The 23,649-nt window shown below is 42.7% G+C and overlaps 1 protein-coding gene across 1 annotated transcript; it reads right to left on the reverse strand.

Moving 5' to 3' along the window:
* Positions 1–8,717: 8,717 nt before the first annotated feature.
* CLEC19A (C-type lectin domain containing 19A) lies at positions 8,718–20,422 on the reverse strand. Its single transcript, XM_026724331.2, has 6 exons — positions 20,342–20,422; positions 19,530–19,768; positions 15,242–15,407; positions 14,313–14,406; positions 11,941–12,073; positions 8,718–10,030 (listed from the first exon to the last, which is right to left on the reverse strand). The coding sequence occupies exons 2-6, from the start codon at positions 19,636–19,638 to the stop codon at positions 9,951–9,953; spliced, it is 582 nt and encodes a 193-aa protein (XP_026580116.1). The 5' UTR covers positions 19,639–19,768; positions 20,342–20,422; the 3' UTR covers positions 8,718–9,950.
* Positions 20,423–23,649: the final 3,227 nt, after the last annotated feature.

A 23,649-nucleotide genomic window follows, 5' to 3' on the forward strand; every position in this document is an offset into this window, starting at 1 on the left:
TATTATTAAAACTCCGACTGGAGAGGGTCCAGGAAGACAGACTTCTCTGCTTCTGGCCCCTGCCCTGTGGAACACTTCCCCCCTGCCCCGACCCCCATGAATTGAGGCAGCTCCCCCCTTCCCCCGTCTCTTGGCCTTCTATAAAGGTATAAAAACATCGTGGCTCTTCGGCCTTGATTTGGGTGCACAGAGAAGCGCACAGCTGTGAAAGCCTTTCCACTCATCTTTTAGTCGATTTATAACATTCGTTGCCTCTTTTAAATTTGATGTGCTTATGCTTTTAGTATTTTATTGTATACTGCCCAGAAGGAGATGATGGGAGGGAAAGGAAAGGAAAGGAAAGGAAAGGAAAGGAAAGGAAAGGAAAGGAAAGAGAGGGGAAGGAAGGAAGGGGAAAGAAAAGAAAGCAGAAGAGAGGAGGCGAAGGAAGGAAGGAAATGAAACCCTGGGATCAACATTAAGGACCTTGTTCTGTGTCCCCACCATTCTTATGGTGGAACCTACAAAGCACCGAGGAACAGCGTGTCTAGTTTGGCCCTGAGCTTGGGCCAAAATTCTGGAGGATGAGCATTTTTTTTCCCCCTGAGCTCAAAACTCTTTCAATCAGCCAGTCGGAATTCATAACATTTTGAATGTCTGATGACTGATGTTTTACATCCCCGTTATGCAAAGCGCTCAGATTCTTTGACCAGCATTATTGCAAAGCTGATGATCTGTTTTGTCCGGTTTCGTAGCCAGAATGGCAGTTCGCATAAGAGCAAAACTATTAATTTCTCTCACATGTTGCACCTTTTATTTCTTCTCTGTTTATGTACAGCTTGGATGTTTGGAAACCAGGAAACTGCTGTGTCCCCTTAGGTCTCATCACAACTTGATTTTCTATCCAGATGTGGTTTGTCTCATGTTGAAACAATGACTGGACCTTTTCGAGTATGTTCGGCTTCAAAAGGGATGAATAAATCCAGGAAAATGCACTAAAACTTAATATTAATTGCCATGACCTCCCAGTGAAGCCCAGATGTTCTCATTCCTCGTGGATTAAGGAATCATCCACAGACTAGAAACTTGGCCAACTTATCTCCTTTCCTGTTGCTTAACATCAAGAGTGTGATTATTGCTACATTCCTTCTCCCTCGTTGGTGAATTGTCTGATTTTTTTAAAAAAGATTAATGAATCAAGCATAATTAAGGTTTTTCAAAACAGCAATACATCTTCCACACTGAATAAACAACCCATCTGAGGAACAGCAGTTACGGATCATTCTTAAATAATATTGTCCAAGGCTATGTTGTCATAATTTGGCTTCCAAGCTGTTGACCAATTGTCAGCTGGTTTTCACAAGTTTTTTATGCCATAATTATGGTTGACACCATAAACCACAACTGTCAGGATTCCTCCAACATGGTAAGCCGTAAAATCACGGTTTCTAAGCCACCATGGCAGGACTTTCATAACAGGCTCAACAAAACCAAACCTCTGGATTGATCATTACTATCTTGGCATGAGTCTCGCCTAGAGTTTCCACAATCTCCTGAACCATCTTTTATTCCTTATTAGCGATAAAATATCCATTACTTATTTATTAATGCTCAGGGTAGTTGAAAATTGATCACAGAATAGAATAGAATAAAATAGAATAGAATAACGGAAGGGACCTTTGAGGTCTTGTAGTCCAACCTGCTGGTTACCATTTGAGACAAATAGTTATCCACAGGGGCGGGATTCAAAATTTTTAACAACTGGTTCTGTGGGCGTGGCTTAGTTGGTGGGCGTGCCTTGGTGGTCATGTGACTGGGTGGACGTAACTTGGTCATGTTATTGGCTGGGCGTGGCCAACTCAATATCACTCACATCGAGGCACGCATCTCCTCACCTGGCCTCTCATGACTCGGGATGCTGCAACAGTCGTAAGTGTGAAAAATGGTCATGCCACTTTTTTCAGTGCCATTGTAACTTTGAATGGTCCCTCCACACAAGCAAAGTACCAACAAAGGAGGGGAAAAAACTCCAGAGAAGTTCCTGAGTCAGGAAGTCTAGTCCTGCCAAGAATGTAATAATGGTTAACAGAGAGGCAGTTTCTGTAAGCAACACCAGAATGTTTCCTTCCTGCCTTCCTTACAGGATTAGGCCAGTAATTTCTTCTAACAACCGGTTCTCCCAACTGCTTGGAATGTTAACAGCCCGGTTCTAGCCAATAGGTGCCAACTGGTAGAATCCCACCCTTGGTTATCCAATCTCTTCTTTAAAACTTCCAGTGTTGGAGCATTCACAACTTCTGAAGTTGCTCCGCTGATTAATTGTTCTAAATGTTTAATAAGTTGTTATCTTTGGTCACACAATCGGCCAGATGTTCAGACTGGATTTGGCATTTTTGCCCACCTATGGAGATCTTCCCAATGACCTGAAATAGACAGATGTTGTTCTTCAATGGTGCTACATATATCATTGCAGGATGTAAGTAATGCTGCCTTTTGCAATTGACTGATGGGGATTTTGTGTCAATGGCGATGGTCTTGAAATGGTATTCCAGATGTTTGGGGATTGCACCCAAGGCGCCTATTACTATTGGTACTATCCTTGCTCTTGCCACAGTTGTTCTCCTTCTAATTGTAGGTCTTTGTATAATGTGATCCTTCTCCAGTTCTTTCTCTTCTCTTCTGCTGCCGCATCCACCATCCAGATTTTTTTGGTCTTAATCTGTAATTTAGCATGTTGTGGATTTTTTTAAAAAAATCACGGCTTAATATGATGTGGAGCTCCAAGCTTTGAATGCCCACCTGCCTGGATTATTACTGAGATGTGACTTTTTATCAAACAAGGCTTCCTTCCTGAGTCCTAAGTTCACAACCTTCATTTGCGGACTTCGATTGCTGACTTGCCCTGGAACGAAACCCTGGATCACTTGACTTCAAAGGCTCCAGGACTTTAGCCAAGAGCAAAGTGCCAGCTAGAGGCTGCAAAGGCAATTATGTACGTTTTTGTCTCCTTAGGAAATATCAGCTTGAACAAACCGGTCAAGTGGAAGCAAACTGTTTAATGCTTTCTGAAAACAAAGGCTTCAAAACGCTCCCCAAGGTTTCCAGAAAGTTTGGCAAGCTTCGTTCTTTTCGATCATTTCCAACCCACCAGCAGAAGGTTGGAAGGAATTAATGGAAAAGGTCAGTCCATCAGCGAGACTTCTTTCTGAAAACACAACTGAATGGGAGCAGATTTGGTGAGAGGGAAAAGCCAGATAAAGGAAGGCTGAGGTCATCCATGGGCTGGACCAAGCCAGGGGGCAGCAGAGGAATAATTTTTTAAAAAATCACCCGTCCCCCAGAACCCCATTCATCTCTGTGGAAGAGGCAGATGGACAGCTGCTCAGAACATGGCCAACTTGTTCTGACCCAGGCTTTGTAAATTGTAATTATTCACAGACGCGTGTTAAAAGCAAAACCTTTTTTATTGCAAGGCTCGGGATTCTTTTCATTCCCCGCCGGAGCTAATCTTAAATAGTCCCCCAAGATAAACACCTGCCTTTCAGTTCTGTGGAATGCTGCCAAAAACAGAAGTATCCAATTAACTATAAAAGAAACCAACCGAAGTACAATAAAAAAAACGAACCAAAGTACACAGAACCTCAAGGAGGGCTCAGAATCTATTGAACTGCTTTGCTTCCTGCAAAGCTTTCGTCATCTTGGCCTAACTTTTATCCCCTATGGGAGGGACAATCACTTCCAAGCCTTACTCCCGAATCACCCCTTCTGTTTCAGTTGCTCTCGCCTTCTGGCAGCTCTGTGCACACGCACACTGGGAACAGGCTCCCCCTGTTCCTCTGCCTTGCTGCTGCCAGATTCTGGAGGCTCCGGAGTCAGCACATAACTCCCAGATGGTCCTGGCCCCATCTCTGCATCGGACGCAGGACCCTGGTCCAAGTCCTCTCCAGACTCCCTGACTGGTCCCCGTTCTTCCCCACTGTCCGATTCCGCTGCCGTCTGCACCGGCTGCCGGTGAACCACAACACAACTGCTGCATTCTAAGCCCATCCCTCCCACTCACGGGTCCAAGAATAGAACATAGAGCCAGTATAGTCTAAAACAAGGGTGTCAAACTCAAGGCCCACGGGCCTGATCCATGCCACGGGGGTACTTAGATCTGGCCGGGGTGGGATTCAATTTTTTTAACAACCGGTTCTGTGGGCATGGCTTAGTTGGTGGGCATGCCTTGGTGGTCATGTGACTGGCTGGGTGTGGCCAACTCAACATCACATCGAGGCACGCATCTCCTCACCTGGCCTCTCATGACTCTGGGGATGCTGCAACAGTCGTAAGTGTGAAAAATGGTCATAAGTCACTTTTTTCAATGGTCACTCCACACAAACAAAGTACCAGCAAAGGTGGGGAAACAAACTCCAGAGAAGTTCCAGAGACAGGAAGTCTAGTCCTGCCAAGAATGTAATAAGGGTTAACGGAGAGGCAGTTTCTGTAAGCAACACCAGAATGTTTCCTTCCTGCCTTCCTTACAGGATTAGCCCAGTAATTTCTTCTACAACCGGTTCTCCAAACTGCTAGGAATGTTAACAGCCGGTTCTAGTGAATAGGTGGGAACTGGTAGAATCCCACCCCTGGATCTGGCCCACAGGGCTCCCCTGGAAACAATGAAGGACCAGCCCATGTGCCTCTGCCAGTGAAAACAGAAGTCAGGAACCCATTTTCAAAGGCAGAGCACCCCCGGCATGAGTGATGTCAAGCTGGCCACGCCCATCCCACCCACCCCCAAGGTCCTGATGGGGGCCCTCGATGAAATCGAGTTTGACAGCCCTGGTCTAGTAGTTAAGGTGTTGGGGCTAGAAAGTGGGAGGCCTGAGTTCAAGTCCTACCTTAGGCATGAAAGACAGCTGTGTGATTTTGGGCCAATTAACAGGAGGTGGTGAGTTCTAGTCCCACGGGGAGAGGGGGAGAAAGAGATAATATAGATATGATGAAATAGATAAGGATAAATAGATTTTATATATATGTTTTCTTAAGTTTTTGCGGGTACTTACATGTGTGGTATTCAGCTTTGTTTGGGTATTTTCCCACATCATTATAGTTGTGCTTTTAAAGTTGTAGCAACGTTTCGGCAGAATCTCATCTGTGACACAATACAGAAGCCTGATGATGGCAGATGAGATTCTGCCGAAACGTTGCTACAACTTTAAAAGCACAACTATAATGATGTGGGAAAATACCCAAACAAAGCTGAATACCATACATACATACATATACATACATACATACTTTTGGTATTTAGGTTTCTTCAGATATTTTCCCACATCTTAATATTTGTGCTTTTATTATAGCGATGTTTCGGCAGAATCTCATCTGCCATCCTCAGGCTTGTGTATTGGGTTCTTTTTAATCTTGTGTGTCAAGCTTAGCAGCTAAGGGTGTGTGTAGCTGCTAAGCCTGACACACAAGATTAAAAAGAACCCAATACATGAGCCTGAGGATGGCAGATGAGATTCTGCTGAAACGTCGCTATGATAAAAGCACAAATATAATAGCTAGAAAAAGAGATTAGATGATAGGTAAGTAGGTAGGTAGGTAGACATAGAATTGATAATGGCTAGAAAAAGATGATACAAAGTATTTAATTCACGGATAACAGCTAGAGATGATAGAGATAGATAGATAGATTAGATAGATAGATAGATAGATAGATAGATAGATAGATAGATAGATAGATAGATAGATAGATAGATAGATAGATAGATAGATAGATAGATAGATAGATGGATAGATAGATAGATAGATAGATAGATAGATAGATAGATAGATAGATAGATAGACAGACAGACAGATAGATAGATAATAGATAGATAGATAGATAGATAGATAGATGAGTCTTTCATTGTTTGAACAGGGCCAGGTATTTTGAAAACCCTCTTGGACATATTGAAACTCAGATGGAATTAAGAGTCATAGAAATAGAGATGAATTAACTGTATTATTATGTCAGGATTAAATGGAGAAGGGAAAGAGAATTTCTAAGAGTTGTCAGTTTAATTTCAATGAATAGTTTAATTATTAAAAAATGAGGTTAGGGGAGAAAAAAACCAATTCCCATCTGGACAGGTTCTCTTCCTCTAATCCAGGAAGGGAGTTGGTGTGTGTGTGTGTGTGTGTGTGCGTTCAAATTTATGTATGTCAGGTCTCAGGTGAGATTTAAATCACAGGAACCGCCCATGCTAAGTTATATTTAGAGATTTCTTGATATCCATTTCCAGAGCATGCTGGCCTTATAATTGGAAACCTTGAAAATGCAGCTTTAACCCAAAGAAGTAAAGACCAGGTAGAAGGAAACAAATAAAGAAGAAATTAACTGGAGCTGTCCTTTGTTTGCCAGTTTACATTAGGAAATGTCAAGGCTGAACAATAATCCGGTCAGGTTAACCTGAGCAGTAATGTTGCACTGTATACTATCGGATATCTCATTCTCCGTAATATACAAAATAAAACCACTTGGGTGAGATCTGTTGTGCTACCGCGAGCATCTGAAATTAAAAGTCTAAAATGCTAAAGGATTGTTTTATTACCTTTCATCTCCGACGCTAGTTAATTATAAACTACCCTAAGTAACTAATGAGTAATCCAATAATAGGTAGTCTTCGACTTACAACAAACAGTTCGTTTAATGACCGTTTGAAGTTACAAAAGCAATGAAAAAAGTGGCTGATGATCATTTTTCACCCTTATGACCATTGCAGCATCCTCCTGGTCACATGATCAAAATTCAGATGCTTGGCAACTGACTCATACTTACGACAGTTGCAGTGTCCCTGGGGGGGATGTCCCGTGATCCCCTTTTTGCGACTTTCTGGCAAGCAAAGTCAACGGGGAAGCCAGATTCGCCTAACAACCGTGTGATGAACTGAACACCTGCAATGATTTGCTTAACAACGGTGTCAAGAAAAGTCGTAAAATGGGGCAAAACTCAGTTAACAAATATCTCACTTAACAGCAGAAATTTGGGGCTCAATGGTGGTCCTGTATTGTAACCCAATATTATAACTCACTGACAACCAGTCCTCCCGCTTACAACTTTTTACAGCATGCCCACAGTCATGTTCAAAATATAAATGCTTGGCAACTGGCATGTAATTATGACGGTTGCAGCATCCTGAGGGCATGTGATTGCCATTTGTGACATATATGTGTGTCTGTGTGTGTGTGTGAGAGAGAGAGAGAGAGAGAGGATGAAAGAGTGCTGTGTGTGTTCTGTGCCTATATTACCCCACTGTTTTGGCCTAGTTGAATACCCCAATTCTCGTGTTCCAACTGGAGCTCTCTGTGGTACTACAATCTGTCAGCTAGCAGGTCTTGCTGAAGTGAGTTGGCCACAGCCAACTCACCATGCTACAACTGACTGCAGGATAATTTAACAATTCTATTTAATTATTTAAAATAAATATTTTTAATTTTGGCCATTCACAATTCATTCTGCCCCTCCTTTGGAATCCTTTCTTTAAGGATCCCATTCCACTATTTCTTTAATATTGGTGTAATTCTTTTGTCCTGCAGTGACTTGTCCTACAGCCAGTTGACTGTGGCAAGTTGGCCGTGGTGAATTGGCCGTGGTGAATAATCATAAGTCCCTATTGAAACTACATATAAGCCAAAATAAGGCACATTGGGGCCAGGGAATGTGTAAACCAGGGGTGTCCAACCTTGGCCACTTGAAGACCTGTGGACTTCAATATGACTGGCTAAGGAATCCTGGCAGCTGAAGTCCATAAGTCTTAAAAATTGTCAAGGTTGGATGTCTCTGGTGTAAATCCAGCCACCCTGCAAGGCTCGAAGTATGTAAACAGTACACACGTTACTCCAATTTCAGGGCGATTATTACTCAGTTGAGAAAATCTTAAGTCAATCATATGAATTTTTAACTAAATGACTAATCTGGTAAACCCACAAGAATTCTAGAAGGACACATTTCCTTGGCTTGCTGACAACACACAGATGTCCCTTCCAAGAGAGGCAGAAAATTCCTCTTAAAACAGGGCTTGCTACCTGTCATTTGATAAAAATAACTGCATTGAAAATGTTTTTTTTAAAAAAATATATCAAGGCAGCTTCTTTGGCTGAACCAAACCTAGCTAGATCAGAGATTAAGGCCCTGGAGCCTGAATATTCATTTTTCCAGGGGGTGGATAGCTCTTTTAACATTACACAGGGAAGGACGAAGCAAAGCCTTTGAAATTCTTTCTGGTGGACCCTGTGATCCCTGTCTAATCTCAAATGACAGTCTACTTTGGGAAGCTCTGTCTGCAGGGGATCAGCTCCCATGCAGATCTAACAGCCCGTTGGGTGGGGGCAGAAAAGGAGGGGATGAAAGGGAAGATCAGACAAAGGGTGAGGAAGGAAGGAAGGAAGGAAGGAAGGAAGGAAGGAAGGAAGGAAGGAAGGAAGGAAGGAAAAGTGGAAGGAGAAGATAAAGTCAAGGAGGAAGAAGAGAAAGAAAAACAAAGAAGAAAAATGAAATGCGTCCTTGCAAGATAGACATCCTAAATCAGTTCTGCTTTCTGGAACTGCAATGCTCAAGAAAGGAAGGGGGAAAAAAACCCAGATTAAACACTTTTGATCCCCAGTTTCTGAAGCTGTCAGCTTTTCTGTATTACAAATAGTTCATGGCTTACAACATTCATTGCATGATTGTTCGAAGTTTCTATGGCACGAAAAAAATGACCATCATATGCTGGTTGAAAGTCAGTTTCTTTGTGGATGGGTCCATCGGTAGAGTGTCAGGCTAACAAAACATCCAGGAGCTAAACAGCCAGCTCGGAAAACAGACCCCTGCCAAAACCTATAACCCGAGCTACGAATATTTTCAACAATTTCTAACGTATTTCTGTCTTCGTGAAAATGAGAATATTAGCAACACCTTTCATGTTTAGGGGACTGGTGGCTAAAACATGAAGAACGTTGGCAGGAATTGGGTATGTTTAGTTGGATGAAAAGAATGACTAAGGGTGACATGACAGCAGTGTTCCGATATCTCGGGGGTTGCCAAAAAGAAGAAGAGGGAGTCGAGCTATTCTCCAAAGAACTAGAAGGCAGGACAGGAAACAATGAGTAGAAACAAATCAAGGAGAGAAGCCATCTGGAATTAAGAAAAATATTCCTGACAGAACTATTAATCAGTGGAACTGCTTGACTCCAGAAGTTGTGGATGCTCCAACACTGGAAGTTTTGAAGAAGAGATTGATGACCATTTGTCTGAAATGCTATAATCCTGCCTGAGGTGGGGGGTTGGACTAGAAGACCTCCAAGGTCTCTTCCAATTCTGCTATTCTAGTCTAGTCTAGTCTAAGTTGGCCCAGACCAACTTTGAAGGGATATTTTTGGAAGGCAAACTTTTCATACCATTCCTGCATCAGCCTAAAGCTGAGCTTGTCAATATTAAAAAAAAAAAAGGAAAGATAATTTTTCACGTCATTTTTCCAATCAGAGGAATTATATCTGGCTTCCCACCCACCTCCGGTTTGACCCAGAAGCCAACATTTCTTTGCTCCTGCTATCTTTCACCAGTGATCTAGTCGCATCTCTGCCACTTAACTCCCTTTATTAAAAAGGCATAAGCTCACAGAAGCTTTTTAATAAGACCCTAAGCTCGCCAAAGAAAAAGGACTTAGAAAAGCTGGTGCATTTTAATAAATTGGGTTAAGTCAGAAGAAGTATCGGGTTCTTCCTGATTCAGGGCTACCATAGACTAACACAACGTCAATCTTCCTGCTCTGATATTTTTAGCACCGATCCAAGAAAGATTTCTCGGTGGGAAGACAACAATGAGTCAGTGCAGCATTTGGTAAAGGATGCCTAGGAGAAGGGCCAAACAGCACAACACAACAATACCAAAAACAAACACTCTTCTCTCTCCAGCTGATCTTTCTGAAGTCAGATGTTTCATTTCTCCAGGGCAGGGAAGCCGGTTAATCAGCTGCCAAAGACGGGATCTTACACACAAACGGAAATTCTCGATTGCAGCTATTGTCGTTCCAAGATCGTAGCGCTGTAAAAAGACACACAAAAAAAAGAAAGAAAAAGTAGGAGGGGAGAATCAGACAGGCTTCTACCAACACAGGGCTCCAACAGTTTAGTGCTTTGATTGTATTGATTAATAGATCGTCCATTCATGGATCATCTTATCAATTATGGGTGATCGCAGTGATCACATTTATTGATCTCTGCAGGTTTGCAAAAATACATGTTGGTTTCTTTCTTCTTTTTTTTCCAGGGTTTCTTCTTTTTCTAGGTTTTTCACCTTCTTTTCAAGGTGTTTTCTTTTTCTATGTTTTTTTTTTGTATATCGAGCTCACCTATTATATCTTTAAAGAAAAAAGAATAAACGTGAAGTAAAAAAAAGGTAAAAAGCTCAGCTTAAACCTCCGCCAGCCTGCAGCAGCCTATTTGCACACTGTGGTTGTGTCAAGACAGAAACCTCTGATTTTCATGCCAGAGAAAGCTGTTTTGTAAACAAGGGACAGATGGTGGACCTTTTCAAGGCCAGGAGGAAAAAAAAAATCATGTGTCTGTTGACTCAGGAAGGTGGAAGGTAGAGAATACAACCCAGGATTCAAAGTCCAGGTTTTAGGATTAACATAACTAAGGCTAAAGGGTTAGGGGTCCTTGCTGGCTATAGGGAACAACACTCATCTCCGTTTCAAGGCCCTTGAGCCAGCGCTGTCCAAAGACATTTCCATGGTCATGTGACATCACGGGGCGCCTCTATCTTCCCACCAAAATGGTACCTATTTATCTACTCGCATTTGCACGCTTTTGAACTGCTAAGTTGGCAGGAACTGCAGCGAGGAAGGCAGCTCACCCTGTTGTATGGCGCTCGGGTCTCGAACATGGGCTGCCAGCTTTCCAGCCAACAAACCCAGCATCTTTCACCGCTGAGCCACTGCGCCGCCCTAACATACCTAAAGATGCTTGGGTATTATTCGATGGAGAAGTTCTCATACATGCAGCTTTCTACTTCTCATTGGTGATAAATGTACTTCTCTAACATTCTCAAGCCCACTGAGTAGAATAACAGAGTTGCGAGGGACCTTGCAAGGTCTTCTAGTCCAACCCCTTAGATACTATTCCATTTCAGACAAACGGTTATCCACATCTCTTGCTAAAAACCTCCACTGATGGAACACTCACAACTTGGGGAATGTGAATGGGGAAAGGGTCTCTCGTTGCCTAGATATTTGACGTGCTGATGCTGGCAAGAATGACCCCTTGGGGGAGTGGAAAACAAGCCTGTTGCCTAACCTTTTCCAAGCTGGACACCTGCCAGATGTGTGAACTTCTGCTCCCAGGATTGTCCACAATGCCCATTTTGGCTAGGGAACTGAAGTCCATCCAGCTGAAATTTGCCCGGGTTGAGGAATACAGAAGTAGACCGTTCCCACTTCCTTTCTTCTCTGTCATGCCCTTGTCGGAATCTGATTCGGAGGGGGAGGCCGAACAGCTGACAGGGAGTGGGAGTGTGACTCCTTTGGCTGTGGAGGAAACTGGGGAAGGGCAAAGGCCAGCTGGGCAGAGCAGGGGAGAGGCAGAGAAAGGGAGAGGGAATTCGGAGGAAGATCCAGGCCCACCCCCTCTTCATCCTAGGGCACGCAGGGAGGAACAGAGAAGGGAGCAACGTGGGTTGCGTGACTTACAGGGGAGGAAAGGGCCCTGATTCCCTTGATTAGCTGCAGCTGGGAACACAGTGTTTTAAACAGGAAGCTGCGCACAGCCAATGGTTGAGAGCAAATCGTGAATTATCTGGTATTGTTGAGGCTTATCTGGGTTCCTGCCGTCATCCCAACTGTGTGTGTGTTTTGCTACAAGAGGAATCCTGGCTTCTTCCTGCCCAGGTGTTGCTGATGGCCGAGGGGTTTGAGTTGGGGAAGAAGGCACCTTGGAGAGGCACATGCCACCTACCACTGCTGTATCTGTACCAGATCTGGACACAGTCTTCGTCCTCCGGTATAGTGTGGATCCCATCATCCGGTTGATTCCCATCCCAGTAGTTGTAGTCATAAGGAGAGCCATCTGTCCATTCGAAGTTGCTCTCCTGCCAAAGAAACCATCATCAACAAGATAAAAGGACAGTTTTTTTCCCCCCCACATGTAATCACTCTGCTAAACAACTAATTCCCACAACACTGTCGACTGTATCCTTCTTCTGTATTCTTCTCATCCTTCCCATTTCTCCTTTTCTACTTACGACTGTAACCTTGTTGCTTGTATCTTTATGATTTATATATTTAGTTTCCTGGTATGGTTTTGATTGCTTATTTAGTATCCCATGACTATCACTAAGTGTTGTATCTTAGGATTCTTGATGAATGTTTTTTATGATGATTATCATGATTTATCATTTATAGCTTTTATGTACAGTGAGAGCTTATGCACCAAGGACAAATTCCTTGTGCATCCAATCTCATTTGGCCAATAAAGAATTCTATTCTATTCTATTCTATTCTATTTTATTTTATTTTATTCTATTTGATTCGATTCGATTCAATTCCATATTCTATTCCATATTCTGTTCTTTTCCATTCCATTCTATTCCACTCCATATTTTCTGTTCTGTTCCATTCAATCCTAATTCTAATTCTAATTCTAATTCTAATTAATTCTAATTCCAATTCCAATTCCAATTCCAATTCCAATTCCAATTCCAATTCCAATTCCAATTCTACTCTATTCTACTCTACTCTACTCTACTCTATTCTATTCTACTCCATATTCTATTCTATTCCATTCTATTCCACTCCATATTTTCTTTTCTTTTCTATTCTAATATTCTAATCTAATTTAATCTAATCTTGGGGCAGAGAGGGGCAACTGATGGCCTGAGGGCTCCATGCAACTCCTCCAAAGGGAAAAAGCGAGGCCATTGTATTCCCGACACTTTAGAGTAGCATTTCTCAGTCTTGCTAACTTTAAATGGCTGGCTGGGAAATTCTGGGAATTAAAGCCCACACTTCTTCAAGCTGCCAAGGTGGAGAAACGCGGATTTAGAGGGAAAAACGCAAAAAATGAATGCAAATGCCCCCTCCGCCCCGTCCTCACAAGCTGTGAAACAACATTCTCTGAATGAGAGACAAGAGCCAAAATAATTTGGTTTCAATAAGGGAGAATATTTGTAGCTCAGGGGTGAAATGAGAGGAACTTGCTGCCCTCTGAGCAGGGTTGCTTTCTTGCAGACGTTTCATAACGCAACCAGGTAGCAACATCAGTTCATTGGGGTAATGAAATGCCTGCAAGAAAAACAACCAAGCTCAGAGAGCACCAAGGACCAAGAGGTGGTGAATTCAGCCGGTTCTGACCCGTTCTAGAGAACCAGCAGCGGAAATTTTGAGTAGTTCGGAGAACCGGCCAATCCCACCTCTGACTGGCCCCGCCCCCATCTATGCGCCGCCTCCTGAGTCCCAACTGATTGGCTGGGTCTTCTTTGGTTGCCCTGCACAGGAGAACGGAGCTGGAAAGCAGGTTAGTAGGGTGGGGAGGGAAGGGGGATTTTGCAGTAACCTTCCCCCAGGAGTGGGGAGGGAATGGGGATTTTGCAGTATCCTTCCCCTGCCACGCCCACCAAGCCACACCATGCCCACCAAGCACACCCACAGAACCGGTAGTAAGAAATTTTGAATCCCACCCCTGCCCTTATAAATCGGTTTGAATACAAAAAGGTTTTAAGATGGAGTCCCAATCCATGCTGGAAGACGTTGCTTGGATGTCCAGCATCCAAAATGGAGGCTCCTCTGAAAACAGCCATTGATAACACCTCAAAGAGATGGAGGGCGGTTTGTTTTGTGGATGGTTATCTCCAGCTTGCCATTGTTTCCAGATTCAGCGTAGGAGGAAATTACAGACATACAAATTAGATTCCAGTCCCTGCTGCGATATTATGTCTGGACTCTGTATTTAATCACAGTCTTCAGACATTAATGCAAGAGGAGGTTGCAAACCCTCAAGCTAACTATTTTGGCTCGTCGGGACAATGTTCCTCTGCTTTGCGAGCTAGAAGATGTGTGGACTTCAACTCCCAGAATTCCCCACGCTGGCTGAGGAATTCTGGGAGTGGAAGTCCACACCTTTTAAAGGTTTCCAAAGTTGAGAAACACTGCACTAACATTGCCAGGGAAAGCCGCTAGTATATAATGGGTCATTGTATATAAACAGAGAGCAAACCCTGCTCCCTTCTAACACTGATGACATCGCCTAGTTGGGTCATGAAACATTTCCGTAAGAAAACTACCAAGCTAAGAGAGCATCGAGGACCCCACCAAAAAATGGAGATTTCTTACCTGTCTGAGATCATTCAACCCCATCCAGATATCTGTGGGTATCCCAGGCACCCTGCTGTTTACAAGGTCGTAGACAAACACATTCTCTTCCCAGCTGCCAAATAGACACATTGCAGGAAAGGGCATTATAGTTGATAAATTAGATGGATCAGTAGCATTAACTGCAAATCTCTCTATATAAAAGCAAAATGCCACTCATGCATCATCACAAAATCTCCAGAACTCCTACAAACTTGAAATTTGGCACATCTGTTCCACTTGGCTTCTAGGTGCTCACGAAGAAAGGATTTTTCAAAAATGACCATCAGAACATTAGTATTTCCTATATTATTATTAACATGCTCTGATGCTAAGGAGTTCTACTCCCCCTCCCCACCTGAAAAGAAATCTCTTCCAAATGCAAAACACAAGCAGAGGAGTTTCAGTTTCAGTTTTAGTTTCACAGCACCAAGCAGCTTTAGTACAGAACAGTTGAGCCAAGCCACGCCTTGGCTCCTTGCTGTCTCCTTGCTCACGCAGCAAATACTGTTTCAGTTTCCAAACAGCCCTCAACTCTCTCACACACTGACAGGACTCTAGCCAGATGAATACCGATGGAGGCTGGTAGGCAGAGGTAGAATTCCCCCCCCCTTATTTTCCTCCCCCAAAACTAAGCCCAATCACATAGTTTCGTAGCGAAGCATGGGTATCCAGCTAGTTCACCAATAAGTCAAAAACATTATTCATTTAACCGGTTCAGTCTTCTAGTCCTTAACGATCATAAGGATACCTAAAGATGCTGCTCCGTACATAGACATCAAAAAGTGAATTTAGTGGAGATACTGTCATTCTGTAAGGTCTAGCCACAAATAAGTTGACTACCTGTAATCCGCCTTACAAACGGTGAGCAGGAAACGCAGATAGTAAGAGGCCCACTCGATGGTTCTTACCTGTGAATAGATGCTAATTTGGCCGATTTCAATCCGATAGAAAACTCTGCGCAATACAGATCGGCCTCCGCCCAAGTTTTATTAACAGGGAAATATCGGTAACAGTGGCCTTCATATTCGGTCCAGAAGAGAGGGCAGGAATAAGACAGGATGGACTCTGGCAACGCTTGGGACAAAAGATGGAAGAGTTTTTCAAGGCACGTCTTTGTTATCGTTCTGTCACCTGCCTGAGGTTTTTAGATTTCTTTGAGCAACTTGTCCATCGATCCTGGGAGATGCCAATATGAACTCGTATAGCTTGGGCTCAGGGGTGCGACTCAAATTCTGTGGGCATGCCCTAATTTGTGGGTGTGGCTCGGTGGTCATGTGACTGGGTGGGCGTGGCTTGCTGACTGGGCGTGACTTGGTGGTCCTGTGACTGGCAGGACATGGCTTGTATGTAAATATTGTAAATATTTATGTCAATATTTTTATTTAAAGAAAGAGCAACTTTTACCCCAAAGGAGGCAAAGCAGGCAGGCAGATTGAGTTGCTTGCAGAATCACAGAGTCACTCGCAGATCTACCTTTCTGCAATCTGCTGCCTAAGTCTGCCCTTGAAAAATAGAAGCTCCAGTCCTAAGGAAGTTTCAGCTCTGCTCTCAGGCCGGTGGTGCGATTTGCCGGTTCTCCGAACTGTGCAGAATCATAACAACCGGTTCTATAGAACTGGTCCAAACCGGTAGAATCCCACCCCTGCTTGGACTCATCCTACCTCTTGTCAGCTTCGCAGAGCGAAGCGGACAGAAATCACAACCTGATTCTATTTTGATTGCAAAGCTGCATTGGCAGAATATTTTCATTTCAAACTAATGAACAGAGTACCGAGGTAACCACTGTATATAGATGATAGTATGTGTATATTACCTATGTACACAAACATGTAAACACACACACACAAAACACAGGGATTTTAGACTTTTCTTATGTAGCCAAGGGCCACAATAATTCTTCTATGCCCTGATGAATGATCAATTAGAATGGCTTTAATGGATTTATCACGATGGACTGTTGCGATCTGGCATTATGAGAGACCAAAGTAGAAAAGCAAAAAAAAAAAAAGGTATTTTGAACAATTTGATCAAAATCTGGAGGAGGGGGCTTGTTTTGTGATAGTTTTCCAAGCCTTCTGCACTCTCTTTTAAAGTTCATAATGATGCCGTAATTAGCAGTAGTTTACATGTACTATTTTTCCTGCGAGTTTTATGTACCTATATGTGGTGGCGCAGTGGTTAAAGTGCAGCATTACAACCTAATTCTGCCCACTGCCAAGAATTCGATCCTGACCGGCTCATAGTTGACTCAGCCTTCCGTCCTTCTGAGGTTGATAAAATGGGGACCCAGATTGCTGGGGGCGATAGGCTGACTCTGTAAGCTGCTGCAAAGCACTGTGAAGTGGCATATAAGTTCTATTGTGATGTAGGTATACAGTAAATACACTTGCTATCAACGTGGAGATTGCAAAGGTCAAGAAGTCATTCTCTCTCTCAAACCCCAAGCCCATGTTGTCAGATAGGACAAGGGCCAGCTGTTGAGCCTACACATCCGAGCAATTACAGAGAGGTGAAGGAGATTGCAGGAGGATACCCAAGTTAAAAATTCCCCACTCCATCGATTAGATAAAGTTGCCCCTTGCAAGATAAAAATGCAATGGCCATTTTCCAAGCTCATTTGTTTCATGATGGACAGAGTTTAGTGGTTGAAACCAACTTGGAAAGCAGAATTTCTAAGTTCTCCGGGCTCTTCCAAGGCTGGGAAAGCTCCGTGTTACTGAGCAGCACTGAGGATCCTAAATGGGCTGAGATGGGATTTGGTCAGGCTAGGATAGCTTCCATTTTTTTAAAAAAAAAAATCTCAAGCAGCCAAGCACTGAGTTCAAATCCTAATCAGGGGTTTTCTAAGCCGTCTTATCTCGTCCATCCCCTTGGCATTCCTCTCCAAAAAGCACCTCCAAGCTGGAATGCAAAGGAGAGTCATCTTAATGGGTTGCCCTTCTGATTTTCAAGCCCCAGTTACCCCAGCAGGTAAGGCTAATTCGATTAACTCCGGTGTGCAAAAAGTGACTCCCCAGGAATTTCAGGGCTGGATGTGCCAGAAGTGAAAAAAGCAAGCGGGCCGGTCTCTAATTAGCACCTGTCGGGTTAAATTGTCAATGGTCTTTAGATAAGCAACCATCAAGCTTTGAACTCAAGAGGGGAGGATAATGAAAAAGGATGGATCTGCCCTTGGACCAATTTGCTGTTGGACCCTGAAAAAGTTGAGAGGAAGGGAAGGGAAGGGAAGGAGAGGAAAAGAGAAGAGGCAGAGGGAAGAGAAGAGAAGAAGAGAAGAGACAGGGGGAAGGGGAAGGGAAGGGAAGGGAGGGAAGAGACAGAGGGAAGGGAAAAAGAGAAGGGAAGAGACCATAAAGGATGGGTGCTTCAAATGGAAGAATCAGCAGCAGTGGAATCTTCCACAGAGATGTATTGGGAAATTATTCAGGATTTTTCTTCTGTGTAGACCCCAAGCAGATCCAACTCTATTTCAAGCTCCATCTTTCTCTCCTTGGCTTTGCTACACACTCTAAATTTAGCCTAATTCTCTTCTGTTTACACAGAGTTACCCTGATAGGGCCTGAGCTTCTTTAGACAATACATTTCCAACATTCCGTTGGGTTGGAAGGAATAAAATGAAGCCAGACATCCAGACACAATTTGTAAGTCAAGTCCAACGAGTTGCTCCACCATGGTGCGAACAACAGAAATTCTGTCGCTGCATAGCAGCTAAAATAGTAAGGGTTGGGGAAAGGGTGCCTTTTTTCCAGCCCACCTTAGAAAAAAATTAATTAAAAAAAATAGTTCTGCTGTCTGCCAATAACAAGTACATCAGTTAAGACATTCACTAGCTGGCATGCCCTAAAATCTCATCTCTTCTTCATGGCTTCTGCTTCTGTCTTTTCCTTCTGTTCAGCATCCAGACTCACCCTCTGTCTGCTAATCCTGACCCCCAACATCTTGAGTGGCTGAATGCACACATCAGAATAACTCATTGTTCATTAAATCAACTCCAGTTGGCTGAGTTCACACAATTTGTGCACCATTATGTCTTGCTGGACAGGAGCAGGTTCAGCTAAGGTGGTACTCCAGTGGGTGCTCAACTACACACACACACACACACACACACACACACACACACACACACATTCCTTTAATTCCACCCAGAGATGTCAGCTAGGTTTAAAAAAAAATGCTGTTTTCCAACAACAGGTTTGTATTCTTCTAATGCAGAACTTTCATCATTGCAATCAAAAGATCACCTGAGTCAAGTCTGACTCCTGTATCCACCCAGGATTAGGAAATGCAATTTAAAAAATTTATGTGGGAATACGCTTGGAGATACTGTTTTATGGATTAGATCCAAACCTTGGTGACTTTAAGACTTGTGGACTTCTACTCTTCCATATGCTGGCTGGAGAATTCTGGGAGTAGAAGTTCACAGGTCTTAAAGTGGACAACATTAGATGTACCACATAATTATAGAAACGATTACGTTGCTATGAAAAAAGGGGTACAAAATCTGGACAAGGTTTGGAAGATGTCTTTTCCCTTCGATACATCAACTCTTTGAATTGATTGACCCCAAGCTTCTAAATGCACCCAAAATCTTCGAAATAAGTCCCAGAATTGTTATTTAGGCTTCAAAGCAATCTTCCCCAAGCAAAGCCATAACAAAAAATACAAGAAACTACTCAAGAATAAATATGAAAAATAATCACACAGAAAAAAAGTCTTCACAAAATACATTTAACCAGGTTGGTTAAATAGCTGTCCGCTGCATTCACCCAAACTTGATCCGTTTTGCCATTGGTTAAGTTTTTCTACAACGCATTGTTATACATACCTATCTCTTTGGTTAATTTATTTTGCAATTTACTTCGCAACCCTAGAATTTAACTCAGCAGGAAAGCTACCACAATGGATTTGATCAATCCATGCTCTTTTAACACGAAGGAGAGGTGCGATATTTCAACATACTCAACATTTCTATTAAAGCAGACATTTCTCCAGACAGAGGAAACCTATTAGCAAAGTCACTTGTTAACCTGTAAGTAAAACCTGGAAACCGATTGCAAAGAAAACACCCTGTAACCAATGTATACTTCGATCCGTTTTGCAGCCAACCGCTCAAATAGTCACCCTGCATTAACTTCCCCCTCAAAGCATTTAGGGTTGCCCTGATTCGAACTGGTTGAATCGAAAATGTCAACTCACCTTGGCTTATTTTAATATTGGTGTGCGGGAATGTATGGGCTGCAAAGAAGGCGGCAGACAAAGCTGCCCAGAAATTCCACCCGTAGATCATCGTTGACCTGGAGGGCATCTCTTTGTCTCTCTCTCTCTCTCTCTCTCCCCGGACCGCAGAAGGCTAGCTGTCCAGCCCCTTCCTTCACCTCCCTGGGAGTTTCCAAATGCCACTGAAACTCCTGGAGCAGCTGCAGTCCAGTTCCCCCCTCAGCCAGAGCCAAATTACTTAACAAGATACACCACCCAACATCTTCACTCCATCAAATTACTCACAGTTTCCCCTCCTCTTCCTCTCTCTCCCTCCTTCCCAACTCTGTTATTCTATGCTATATCCCTCCCTCCCTCTCTCCCTCTCTCTCTCACACACACACACATACACAGACACACACAAACCCCTAATGAACACAGTCAGACTGTTCCAAATATGTTGGAGCTAAGCTAAAGAACTCACCCAAGGAGCTATCCTATGATTTGCTTATACATGCATAGTTACATACATACATGCAAACATACATACATACAATTTTAATAAGGTAGAACAATATAAATGGGGGGCGGGAACCAAAGTAAAGAATATTGAATTGAAAAAGAGATGAGAAAGAAAAGAGAGAGAGGAAGGAAGGAAGGAAGGAAGGAAGGAAGGAAGGAAGGAAGGAAGGAAGGAAGGAAGGAAGGAAGGAAGGAAGGAAGGAAGGAAAAAAGAAAAAGAAAAGAGAAAAAAAAGAGAAAGAGAAAGAAAAAAAATATAAAGATGATCTTCTAATCTTTTCACATTTTACCTTCTCTGTTAAATCACAATTTCCATCTTCCATAAACTCCCCTTTCTAATCATCAGACCCATAAATCACAAATTCATGATGTGTAACCTCTGAGCACTCATCATATGTAAAAATAGTCTTCCGTGACTGTTTCGAGTTGTCTTTCCATTAATCCCAACAAGAAAAGTTCTGGTTTCAATTGACACTTAATCTTTAACATTCTTGGTGGTAGCACGGTCTGTCTCTGTACGCAAAATTCTCTGGAGTTTTTTTTAAAAAACAAAAGTCCACCAGACATTTACAAGGGCAGGCTGGAAGACGCGAAGTTAACGACTTACAGAACTGGATGTGAAAAAAACAATTGGATTGAATATTTATTTCATTTCTTTATTCGGCTGACATTCTGTCTTCCTCCAGGAACAAACCCAGCATCCATAACTCACATTATCCCTCACAAGCTCACATTTCCTATAGTCGTGGACCAATGACTTATGCTTGAACTTCCCAAACCTGTTGAAATGACTCCAAATTGTGCAAAAGCATATTTTCTTTGGGTAATGACAAACAAACTTATTACCCGTATAAATAGGGACATTTCAATTGATTAGCCCAAAACATCTTTCCAGATAAATCATTTGGGAGATGAGTTTGGAGCTGTGTTTATTTAAACTTTTTCAAATGACAGTGCTAAAGCAACAGATGTCTTTCTGTAACATGGTCTCCTGATATTTCTCTGGTTTCACTTTTAGTTAACCTGTTCTCTCCACTGTATTCTTTGCAGCCATAAGTTACACTTCTATACCAAAAGCTTGCTGGGAATTAAGATACAATACAGGGAGTCCTTGACTGATAACCATTTATTTAGTGACCATTCCAAGTTAAAAGGCTTTGGAAAATGCGGTTTACAACTGGTCCTTGGACTTATGAGCCTCGGTGGTGCAGTGGTTAGAACGCAGTACTGCAGGCTATTTCTGCTGCCTGCCGGCTGCCTGCAATTTTGCAGTTCAAATCTCACCAGGCTCAAGGTTGACTCTTCCTTCCCTCCTTCCAAGGTGGGTAAAATGAGGACGCAGATTGTTGGAGGCAAGAGACTGACTCTGTAAACCCTGACATTTTTAAAAACCTTGGGTGGGGGTGGAATGATGTAAAATCAGATATGACTCACTTAGCAATGGAAAATTCTGGTCCCAATTGAGGTTGTAAGTCAAGGACTACCCGTAGATCCAAAGAAGGGGGAAAAATCACAAAGTAGAATGTGATATGATGGCCAAACTCACACCAAATGGACAATTTACATCTCTCTGTAATGGGGTGGAATTTCCTGCTTTTGCTCAAATTTTGCTCCTAGAACTTCAGCTCGTTAAGAGGCCAGCTTAAATTCCTTGTTTGGTTCATAGCAAAATTGGTACATTTCTCAATAATTAAATTAGCCAGAATATTCCCACATAAAATTCAAAGCTTGACATAATAAGACCATCTCAGTCCACACGGTGGCCACAGATGTCCATAAGACACAAAATCCTTCTATGTATCTTTGTACAGTATCTTCTAATGGTTGTCAGATTCTAGCGTGACTGTGCCAAAATAAAAAAAAAATTGCAATTCCTCCATGTCAATAACATTCAGACCTCCAACTGGAAAGAAGGTGGACTGTCATGACCCTCATAAAGCCTGATAATTCTTCTGCTGCATCTACAGATGTTTTAGGAAGACAGCCAAGAAGCAGGATAAACCAGAAGTGTGCTTGACTCATGTGTTATATACTCCATCTGTTAAAAACTACAAATTGTTGTTGAAACGGATTCAAAAGAAATCTGAATTTTGTATCAAGCTAGCATTTGAAAAGCTGGCTATGTTTGGCATCAAAAGATGGCCGTTGATTATAGATCAATAGATATCTTTTCATTCTTCATATTTCTATACCATCCATCTTACATGACTCTGCGTGGTTTACGGTGGAAAAAATTATTATTCGATGATAAGAGAATTAGGGTGACTTAAGAACAAGGCTGTTTTGAGTCGGCAAAATCCGAGAAGCAGAATTGGTTCATGACACAAGAACAAGGAAGAGTTGTGAGGATTTTGATTTTCAAGGGCAGCAGTGACAAAAGGCAAAGCAAGATGTGGAATGTAGTCTGGATTTCCAGGAGGAAGAGACTGCATTCCAGATGACCAGGAGACAGCAAAGTTTAAATAGTCTGGTTGGGAGGAAGAGAGCTGAGACGGCTCTTTCCTAGTAATTCTCAGAGAATAGCTGCCATTATACAAATAGCTGATTTAGTCTGGCAAGATTCTGTCTACAGAACAATAAACTACTCTTAAGTAACTCCACGTTGTTCTTGTTTCTTGGGGAGCCCAACACTAGTAGGCTTGTCATTGTGGCTCGAAACTTCAAATAAGCAACCTTCATCAGCAGGTGATGAAGGTTTTATAGTTCAAGGGCAGATCCCATGAAGTGAATGTGGAGGCCTTGAAAGTTCAATCCTCAACTAATCTAAGTATGGTTGGAGACATTATGCCTTGAATATCTTACGAGAAACTCCAAATCAACATTATTGAGGTGGATGGATCATTGGCTTTTCTCATTATAAAAGCACCCGATGGGAGATAGCTATACCAGGAAGTGGCCCTGGAGATGAGCTCAGGCATAAAACGAATCACAGCCTCTGAAGACCTGTTACCATTATCTGCTCTTATGTAAGAGATGACCAGGCTGAGTTTGAGGGAGAGGTCAAGTGTGTCATCAGTCTCGAGTCCCTTCACGAGTCACCCACCAAAAGTCTACGTCCAGCCCTCCTTGAACTCCACTGATTCTTAGCTATGTCTGTTTACCTTGACCATTAGTTACAGAATAACAGAGTTGGAAAGGACATTTGAGATCATCTAGTCCCACCTTCTGTTTATGTAGGAGACCCTGCACTATTTTAGACCATTCCAGTAATACAGAGTCCTGCTTAGAGGAAGCACGGGGTAAATTTGTACTCATTTTGGATTTAACCCTGAAGCCAGATATATTTTATCCGACATCTTGCATCCATATCTTCTGAGGAATTCGGGCTCATCCACATTAGGTTTGGGGCTGATCCCTTCTCCAGGAATCACTCAGACCTTTTACTATCCATGTCCCCGGCTTGTCATCTAAAACCGTTTCGTCAAGTCTCAATATTGCTCTTTTAGAAGCTGTCCATACCATCCTCCAAGTGTGGCTTGGTACAGATCTTGCGGTTTTGGTATTCTCTTCTCGCCTCTGAGAACTTACCTTGCAAGCTTCTTGAACCAAAGGCAGCCCTTGTTTTGCCTGAGCTGTACAAAAGAGGGACACGCTGCTC

The sequence above is a fragment of the Pseudonaja textilis genome, chromosome 14 (genome assembly GCF_049901715.1).
Source record: "Pseudonaja textilis isolate UNSWEBS1 chromosome 14, rPseTex1.2, whole genome shotgun sequence".
Classification (NCBI taxonomy): Eukaryota; Metazoa; Chordata; class Lepidosauria; order Squamata; family Elapidae; genus Pseudonaja; species Pseudonaja textilis.

Excerpts from the sequence above, each read along its gene's own strand:
- CLEC19A (XM_026724331.2), bottom strand. The coding sequence starts at position 19,638 with ATGCCCTCCAGGTCAACGATGATCTACGGGTGGAATTTCTGGGCAGCT. Across the intron at positions 14,407-15,241 it reads AAATTAGCATCTATTCACAG|CTGGGAAGAGAATGTGTTTG; the intron begins GTAAGAACCATC and ends TCTATTTGGCAG. Across the intron at positions 10,031-11,940 it reads CTGGTACAGATACAGCAGTG|CGCTACGATCTTGGAACGAC; the intron begins GTAGGTGGCATG and ends GTCTTTTTACAG.